This window comes from Canis lupus, chromosome 21, assembly GCF_048164855.1.
Source record: "Canis lupus baileyi chromosome 21, mCanLup2.hap1, whole genome shotgun sequence".
Classification (NCBI taxonomy): domain Eukaryota; kingdom Metazoa; phylum Chordata; class Mammalia; order Carnivora; family Canidae; genus Canis; species Canis lupus.
Genome location: NC_132858.1, coordinates 3,151,652 through 3,160,450, shown reverse-complemented (window position 1 = coordinate 3,160,450; position 8,799 = coordinate 3,151,652). Strand labels below are relative to the sequence as shown.

The window sequence follows — 8,799 nt, the reverse complement described above, 5'->3', positions numbered from 1 at the left end:
CTGGCCACCCCCAAATTCAGGCTGCCTCACCTCAGCCCTGGCAGCCCCACCCTACCCCGGGTGGCCCCAGGTGCCCTGACTCACGTTCTGCCACCTAGCCTAATTGCCGCTTTCCTGGGCGTCATTCTGGAAGCGCTGGTCAGAGACCAGGTGCCCTTCCCACCTTTTGTGTCCCTGCATGAAGGCTTGAGACACTAAGTGATGTCCCACCAGCTGAGAACTCACTGGGGAGGGGCTCAACCCTAGGTGGGGTGGGAAGAGAGTGGGGATACACGGGCAAAGTAGAGAAGAGGGGAGGAGGGGGTGGGGAGGAGTATCTGGGGTTTTACTGGAACCCAGACTTGGGAGGCTCAGAACCCACCTCCCCACCCCACTGGGCCATCCAAGTGAGCCCCAGTGGCCGGTCCCTTGAGGAAAGCCCTTCGCTGCCCTGGGCAGGGCAAGGGAGTCAAGGGGACAGACCTCGGCCCACGCGGTTGGGCTGTGCACATGGCTGGTGCCTGGGGACTCTGGGACACAGCCGGTAAACACAGAGCACAGCTTCAGGTGGTGGCATCCCAGCTTTATTCTCATGGCCCTTGCATCCCAGCTACGGCTCAGAGATGGGCCCAGGTCACCTTCCCCGGTGAATGGTCCTTGGCTCCCCGCCCAGACCAGACAGGGGACTCTCTTGGCCACTTCTGCCCGTCGCCTTCCGCTGGGGGGTCACCCAGAGATGGCCTCCTCAGTGAGGGCCGCATGGGAGAGCCAGAGCCCTGGCGAGGAGCTGCTTGTGGGGGCCAGCCGTCCCCTCTGTCCACAGGCTTATCCCAGCTCCATCTCAGGGCCCCAGGGCAGGCCTTGGAGGAGCTGGGGGCCCAGGCCTCCGAGGAGCTGGGGGCCCAGGCCTCCTTGCCCACAGAGGGGCTCCAGGTGGCCCGGATCCCCGCATTCCTAGGCTGCCGGGGGCCCCGATTGGGACTCCAGTGGTGAGAAGATCCCAAGCCCAAGCCCCCAGTCCACATGGTATCACTGACTGAGGGAAGGGGCGAGAGGGTGTTTCTCCGGCTCCTGTACCTCGAGGCCTGAAGGGAAAGGCACAGCTCAGGCCTGCTCCCTTGGAGCTCCCAGCATTCCAGGCAGCCTCCAGGGCCCCCCACCTTCTACACCACCACCGCCCCCGACTGCCACTTGCAGCTCCTCTCCGGTGTCTCCCTCCTCACTCCAGCTGCCAGTCCTTGAACTGGCCAGGCCTTTGCTTCGGCTGTTCCCTCTGCCTGGAATGTTCTTCCCCAGGTTATGTCCACAGTCCAAACCTTTGCTGCAACTTTACCTCCTCTCTGAAGACTACCCTGAGCACGGTAGTTAAAATCGCAACCTGCCCCACCCAGCACTCCTGACTTCCTTCCCCACTGCACGCTGTCTCTCCCAGAGCACTGCCATCTCCTAACATCCTGGGGCTGGCAAGGGCCATCTTGCTGCACAGGGCAGGACTGAGCACTTGGGGTGCAGCTGATCTGAACTTCTCTGTGCTTGAGTGTAAAATAGCCGTTGGACTCAAGGACGTAGCAGGAAAAAAATAATATAAACTACTTCATTAATAAAGATGACTGACTTAATCAATTAATTAAAAAATCTCATTGGTGGCTTTCCACACTGACTACACGTGGAAATAGTAATAGTTCAGGTATAATGGGATAAATAAAATATGTTATTAGAATTAATTTTACCTCTTTACCTTTCTGATGAGGCACCTAGAAATTCTAAACTACACATGTAGCTCACATATTTCTACTGGGCAGGGCCGTTGTAGATAATTATTATTTTTGTGCATATTGTTTACTGTCTGCCTTCCAAACCAGAATGTCCCCTGCTGCTTCTTCAGCTGCATCCCCTGCTGTATCCCTAACATATCCCTGGACACTGAGTAAAGCCTCATTGTCAAGTATATGAGTGGATGAACCAGGGGCCCTGGGCACGGCAAATACCCTCACTCACCCTCTCCATTGGCATCTGCTTGGTTTTCAGATAGGGTCTCAATGGAGCCATCCCATCCCACGCCTGGTCCTAAGGGATGCACAAGGCAGCCAATGGGCCATGGGGACCAGGGGCAGGGCTTGTGGGAGACCCAAGGGACAGGAGGGAAGCTCCATTGGCCAAGGAGCTGGTGGGTCCCAGGGAGCTGGGGAGCAAACAGGAGCAGGGATCCTTGTCTCTCACCTTTGTCATGGGATGTGGGTGCACCCAGGGGGCCTGGCCTACGCTGTCGGAATCGCTGCCGGGGGGTATCCCCGGGGCTGAATGACTCAGAGCTTCGCCCCACAGGGAATCGTGAGCTGAGTTTCCGCCGCTGCCCCCCTGCCAGGGTCTCATCCCGCAGGCAGAGGGAGCTCTGGGCCCGGCGCATGGGTGCTGGTGAGGGGGACCCTGAAAGAGGCATAGGCAGGGTGTGGAGCAGTACAGAAAGGGCCTGGGCAGAGTGGAGGGGCCGGCGGGGTGAAGCTGCCAAGGAGCACGGAGAGGAAGCTGCAGAGCCAGAGGTAAAGTCTGGGTGAAGGAGGGCAGGGACAGGAGGAGGGCCTATGCTGGCTCTGACACTAACTCACTGTGTGACCTTGAGCAAGGAATGTCCCCTCCCTGGGACTCGGCTTCTTCATCTGCTGACTGGGATAAATGACCTCTCACTAAAATCTTCTGCTGCTCTGAGGTCCTAGACGCCGCTGTGGATGGGTAGGACTGGGTGGGTGGCAGCGCAGGCAGGAAGGAGGTCCCAGCTGAGAGGGTTGTGGCAGGGATGCAGGGCAAGGAACCACAAGAAGCATCTGGGCGGGGTGGGGTTGCAGCGGGAAGGCCAATGGGGGTACATGTGCAAGCCACACAAGATGAAGATAGAGACCAGAGGCGTTGACAAGTACCAGCATGGGGATAGGAGATGTGGGGTAGGGACCATCCTGGTCACCCGGCCCCCAGACCCACCTGTCCTATCTGCCTCCCTGCCCTCGGAGAGCTCCGCCTCAGGGGGGCCCCCCAGGCTCTCAGGGCTGCCAGCCCCATCGGCCCCCAGGCGTGGGCCCCCATGGGGGCCCCCCTCCCGCCGGGGCCGCATCAGCCTCTTCACCTTGTCTGCCAACCAGCTGCCCTTCCTGGGGGCAAGAGGGCATAAGAGGGAGTAAGGCCAGGGAGGAAGGAGGGACAAGAGGGCCATGCTGGGGATGGCAAAGGCCATGCAAACCCTCACTGGGGCCTGGAGAGGGCAGGGCAGGGGTAGGGGCAGAGGTTAAAAGGATTCCCTGGCTCTGGGGGTGGAGGAGGGCCCCTCACTTGGTCCGGGGCAGGGGCCCAGGCTCCAGTACTCGGTACTGGTCCATGATCTTCTCCACCAGCTTCTGCTTCTCACGGCGCAATGCATTGAGCTGGTCCCTGAGAGCAGGAGGAGGGGGCAGGCGGGCATGAGGCCAGGCAGGAGCAAGGCTCAGGTGCTAGGAGGCACCCACCACTCCAACCCTGCTGGTTGTTAACACCCCCGTGTGCTCCAGTGAGGGTTGCCAAAGTGCGGCTATCCTGAGCCCTAGGTGGTCAGCTCCAGCCCTTTCCCCCAGGATCTCCCGGGGCCTCTCCCCAGGAGCAGCCAGAGGGGTCTCCAGGCCCCACTCCAGCTCCCAGCAGCCAAGCAGGGCCCACCCACCACCCTGCTCACAGGTACTCGCGCTGCTCCCGGTGTAGGTGGTCTCGGCTCTCCAGGCTGCGCTCCAGGAGCTCCCGGTTCTCCCGGCTCAGCGCCTGCACCTCAGCCAACAGCTGCCGGTTCTCCTCTTCCTGAGCGCTCCGGAGCTCTGTCAACAGCTGGAGGGGGGCAGCAGGCAGGAGGGCAGGTGGGGGATTTAATGGGGCACAGAGTGGCATCCTCCCACTCCCCCACCCTCTCCCCACCCCCAGCCAGCCACCAGCCATCCCTCAGCACACCTCGCACTGCGTGGTCAGCCGGCAGGCGCTCAGGTCCAGCTGCTGGTTGGATTCACGCAGTCTCTGGCTCTGCACCTCCAGCTGTGCCCGCTCCAGCTCCAGCCGCGCCAGCCGGCCCCGCAGCTCCCCACGTTCTCCCTGCAGCTCCCCCCGCTCCCGCGACACCTCTGCCAGCAGCATCTGAGCCCTGCAGAGTCCAGAAGAGATGCTCTCCAAAGGCACTCCACCCCCCGCCCCCCAACCATAAGGGCCAGAAGAGCCACGCTGGGGGAGAAGTGGCAAAACAGGACCCCACAGGGATGGGGAATAACTCAACACCAACCCACTTCACAGATGGGAACCCTGAGACCTGGCCTTAGAGGGGTGGGGCCGTGCCAGAGCTTGTACCTCTCATGCTCGCTCTGCAGCCTCCGCAGCTCCTCCTCCAGTCCACGCTGCCGATGCCCATCCTGCATCAGGCGTTCCCGCTCTGCCAGCAGGGCCACCTCCTGGGCCTCCACATTGGCCCTCTGGGCCTGCAGCTGCTCATGCCTGGGATACACAGGGACTGAGAGGGCTGCAGACACCTGCAGCCGGGGCAAGGGGGCGGCTGGACTATGTGGACCTAGGGATCTGCCCTCTCCTAAGCACCAGCCTCCAAACAAAGCCATTGGGCAGAATGCCAGGCAAAGTGCCAACTCTCCCAGTGATGAACCAGCCTCGGGGTGAGCTCACCCCAGAGGCCAACCCCACGTGGGGCCCTGGCACCAGAGGTGGCTGTGTCCAGGGGTGGTGCTTCCCTGCCAGGAGGCGGAGGGTGTCAGACCCACCAAGGGAGTCTGCTGCGCGCAGGCAGGGGCTGCTTGGGAAAGAAGCCAGGGAGTCGGGGGAGGCTCACCGGCCCTGCAGCTCCCGATGGGCCAGCTCCAGCGCCCGCATGTTAGCCTTGAGATCGCGGTGCCGGACCAGGAGTCCCTCCAGCTCGGCCTCCTGCCGCCGCTGCAGCTGTGCCAGTGCCTCGTGATCCCGCAGCAGAGCCTGCTGCTGCCCCCGGGTCTCCTCCTGGGACTGCCGTGCCACCCGCACCTCCTCCTCCAGCACCCCCAGCTTCCTGTGCAGCTCCTGGCCCTGCATCTCCAGCACAGACTTCTCAGCCTAGGACACAGAAGGGGGTGCACTCTCAGGCCAGAAAGGGGGTAAGGGACACAGGGCAAAAGGCCAGGGGCAAGGCAGAGGAGTCAGACAGAGGATTCAGTGGAGGAGGCTGAAGGCTGGAGCAGTGGCGACAGAGGGCAAAAAGCAGGGGCAGAGGGTGGGGACTAGAGCACAAATAGGGCGGCCAGCTGGGAGCTTGGGCAGAGCAAAGAGCAAGCAAAGGTGGAAAGGGGGCATGAGATAGGGCAGGGGACAGGGCACCTAGGCTGCCACCCACCTGCAGGCGGCTGCTGTACTCCTGCGCACGCTGGCTCTGCAGCAGGAGCTCCTGGGCACGCCCCTGCAGGCTTCCCAGCTGCCCCTCCAGGTGCTGCAGCTGCCCCTGCAGAGCCACCTTCTCGGCCACCAGTGTTGCATTCTGGCCCGAAGAGAGAAGGGTTAGCAGGGGCCAGGCCACTGGGGCCACCTCCTCCCCAGGCCCACCAAGGTCGACACTCACACTGCGCTCCACCTCGATGAGCCGCCCACTCTGGGCCTGTAGGGTCCTGGGCTCAGCGTGCCCCTCTAGCCCCAGCCCCTCCGGGCCCTGGCGCAGCTGCAAGGAGAGGCCTCGGGAGGTCAAGCGGGGGTGCAGGGGCCACCTCAGGATGGTGCAGGGACCTAACCCAAGGGACCCTCATCCCTTTGGCAGCACTTAACAATGCCCCCATCCCTCTGTCACTGGGTCCCACACTCCTGTGCTTCTGGCTCCCAAAGATCCACCTTCACTCTCCATCCACCCTGCTCCGCATCATTCAGTTCTGCCCCAGCCGCTTTCTTCTGCACAGAACACTCTTTGCACCCTGCTCTTCTTCCTCTGGGCCCCAATTTCAATGCCACTTCCCCCAAACAAACCTGGGGCACTGCTGGGTGCCCACCATCCCCTGATCCCCTGTGTTACAGTGGCCCATTTTCTTTCCTGTCTTGGGCCCCACCAACCACAGAGCTGAGCACTGAGCTGTGAGCTCATGCACAGCAGCGGCCTCAGAAACGATTGTCGGCTTAGGACGAGGCAGTAACTGAGCTCACTAGGAAGTGGTGAGGCCCAAGAGAGACACAGCCATCACCTCAGAGCAGAGCCACTGAGTTCCATCCGTTTGAGGAATGAGGAAAACCAGCCCCCTCGGAGACTGCGGCCTGGGCAGAGTCAACCTGACTCCCAGCACAGGGGTGCTCTCCAAGAGGCCCCAAGATGGGGCACAAGGCAAGCAACTGGCCAAAACCAGATGGGGGCTGGCGGGATGGGGATGCGAGCGCACACAGCCCTGGACATCTGTAGGCAGGATGCAGGAAGAGGTGGCATGAGGCACCCAGGGGCCTGCAAGCCTCACCTGGACCAGCTCCTCCTCCAGCTGCAGGGCCCTGGTCTTGAGCTCCCTCAGGGCTTCCTCCTTGCTGATGGCTGCTGCCTGCAGCTCTGTTTCCAGCCGCTGCTCCAGGCCCTGGTACCTGCCGGGAGAAGTGTTAGCACCAGCCCCTCCCCAAGCCCTGCTGGGCCTGGCTCTGCCCCTTGGGGAACACCCACCTCTGGTGCTGGAACTCTTGTTCCCGCAGAAATTCCTGGCGTTCCAGAGCCGCCTGTTCCAGCTCACTCTGCAGGTGTTCCAGCCGGGCTCCCAGCTCCCGGCCCCGCACCATCGCCTTCTCTAGCTCCTAAGGGCAGACACAGGGGGCTCAGAGCCAGAAGGGAAGACCACCATCCTCACCAGGGAGGGGGTTGGGGAGTGGGGGGCAGGGGAGGCCCAGATACCAAGGCCTGAGAGTCTGTCCTTCCTCTGTCACTCTAGGCATATATCTTTTTCTTTTTCTTTTTTTTTTTTAAAGTAGGCTCTCAGGACCCTGAGATCAAGTCACATGCCTACTGATTGAGGGAGCCAGGGGCCACCACCACCACTACCCCGCCCCCAGGCAAATATCTTTAACCCTTTGGGCCTCTACTCCCCTATGTGTACAATGGGAGCAAAGCCTGGCCGCCACCTTGCAGAGTGACCACGAAAGAGCTAGGATCAGAAGCCTGGCATTGGGTGAGGGAGGCCCCTGGCCCAGGAGGGCAAAAGACGCCAGGCAAGCGTCTTTACCTCTCTGAGCCCATGGTTCCTAGTGCGCCCAGTGGCAGCTAGACGCGCCCTACGTCCTGAGGCCACACTGGCCATGTGAGGGAAAGAGGGGCTTGGAAGCGGCAGATCTGAAAAGTGCCCTGGCCACAGGAGGATGGCCGCAGTAGGCAGGAACCTGGTGAAAGTCAGGCCCAACCACAGCGCGGACTGGGGGGCAGGGAGAGATGCTATGGGCTAGGCCAGGCATCCTGTGGCGGTTGGGCCGCACCATTGCGGAAGGGGGCAAGAGGCCCAGTCCACATGTGGGGCTCAGAAGAAGACAGGTCAAACCATTCTGAGGCGCAGGGGTCCTGGCAGAATGAAACCACAAGGAAGGGCCAGCTCTGACTAGCTGTCAACCAAATCCTTTCTCTGGACACCAGGTGGACAACCTTTGCTCTGATCTCCCCAGTTTTGCAACCGCATCAAGTCTGCCCGGGGCCACTATGCTTCTGGAGACCCTTGTCCGCTCTCACTTAAAACTACAAGTCCCATGAGGCCCTGCGGCCTCTCACCCGCCTCCATCAGAGCCCAAGGACTAAGGGTAGGAAGATCAGTGGTAGAGATGCAGAGATTTGAACCTCTGGCCAGAAGGCCTGAGCTGGTCCTAGCCCTCAGAGCCCCGTCCTCACTGCACCTCCTGCCCTCCCCCCAGCCCAGGTGGACAAGTCCTGGCTCCTGGTTCCCTGAGCTCCCGGGCTAGCCACCTCCTCCAGCACCACACCCAGGTATCACCAGGAACTGCTCTGTCCAGGAAATCTCACAAAATTCCCCTTTGTCCTCAGGCGCTTCCACCCACTCGGTTCCTCGGAACACACCCTATCCTCATCTGCTCCTCACCCTACCCTCACCTGCGCGGTCCACCTGCCCGCATTTCCACTCCACAGCTCTACATTCATTATCCCACGGGATCCTATAAGGCAGGTCATTTGTATTCCAGTTTTCCAGGAGATGCAGACAGGTTAAGTAACTCAGCCCTAACCACACAGTGGGTCAGTCGTTCAGGGATCTGGGCTAGAAGACACCATCTCTTGTCACATCCTACACAGTGGACCCCAAAGATGGCCTCTCCACGTTACCTTCCCGCCCACACGCCCACACCCCTGTTCTCCCATGCCCCAGGCCTGCCCGGCCCAAGGAAGGCCTAACCCCGGGTCACCCCATCAGTGTGTTCCCCGCTCCTCTCCGCCTGAGGGGGCTCTCGGGAAATTACTCCTTCTCTCTGAATTTCAGTGTCCTCATCTGGACAGTAGGGATGAGACTGGAAACTGTACTCAGTTGGAAGATTCAATTCCTCATCTGCAGCACACCCTCCCCCAAAGCACAGGCCTGCTGGCCGGAACATCCTTCCCATTGCCTCCTAGTCTCCTTTGCTTCTCCTGGGGGGCCTCTCAACATGAGTACCTACTACTCCGCTTCCCTTCAACGTTCCACTGGGTTTAAAGTCATTGCCCTCATGTAAAGGTCACTGAGGTCATTTTCTGCCCAAGAACAGCTGCAACTCCTTCTTTAGCTTGAAAGGAAGATGGGGTCCTGCCCAGTAGGAACCCTAGTGAATCCTCTGCCTAGCCTCCCTCTGCTTCCCACA

General features: G+C 61.0%; 1 protein-coding gene across 7 annotated transcripts in view; it reads right to left on the bottom strand.

The window, feature by feature from the left end:
* Positions 1 to 888: 888 nt before the first annotated feature.
* The window catches only part of CCDC88B (coiled-coil domain containing 88B), a 14,282-nt gene continuing 6,371 nt past the window's right edge, over positions 889 to 8,799 (bottom strand). For 3 of the 7 annotated variants that reach the window (XM_072789670.1, XM_072789674.1, XM_072789673.1), the window contains 14 exons: positions 6,641 to 6,768; positions 6,447 to 6,564; positions 5,576 to 5,671; positions 5,354 to 5,494; positions 4,820 to 5,076; positions 4,330 to 4,473; positions 3,943 to 4,129; positions 3,677 to 3,822; positions 3,301 to 3,399; positions 2,956 to 3,122; positions 2,586 to 2,699; positions 2,200 to 2,406; positions 1,978 to 2,046; positions 889 to 1,064 (listed from right to left, as the gene is read on the bottom strand). In XM_072789670.1, the coding sequence (XP_072645771.1) occupies positions 1,009 to 1,064; positions 1,978 to 2,046; positions 2,200 to 2,406; positions 2,586 to 2,699; positions 2,956 to 3,122; positions 3,301 to 3,399; positions 3,677 to 3,822; positions 3,943 to 4,129; positions 4,330 to 4,473; positions 4,820 to 5,076; positions 5,354 to 5,494; positions 5,576 to 5,671; positions 6,447 to 6,564; positions 6,641 to 6,768 (1,929 nt within the window). In that variant the 3' untranslated portion in view covers positions 889 to 1,008. Of the gene's footprint in view, positions 1,065 to 1,977; positions 2,047 to 2,199; positions 2,407 to 2,574; positions 2,700 to 2,955; positions 3,123 to 3,300; positions 3,400 to 3,676; positions 3,823 to 3,942; positions 4,130 to 4,329; positions 4,474 to 4,819; positions 5,077 to 5,353; positions 5,495 to 5,575; positions 5,672 to 6,446; positions 6,565 to 6,640; positions 6,769 to 8,799 lie in introns of those variants that run through there. The other 4 variants (XM_072789671.1, XM_072789672.1, XM_072789675.1 and 1 more) reach the window with 4 other exon arrangements.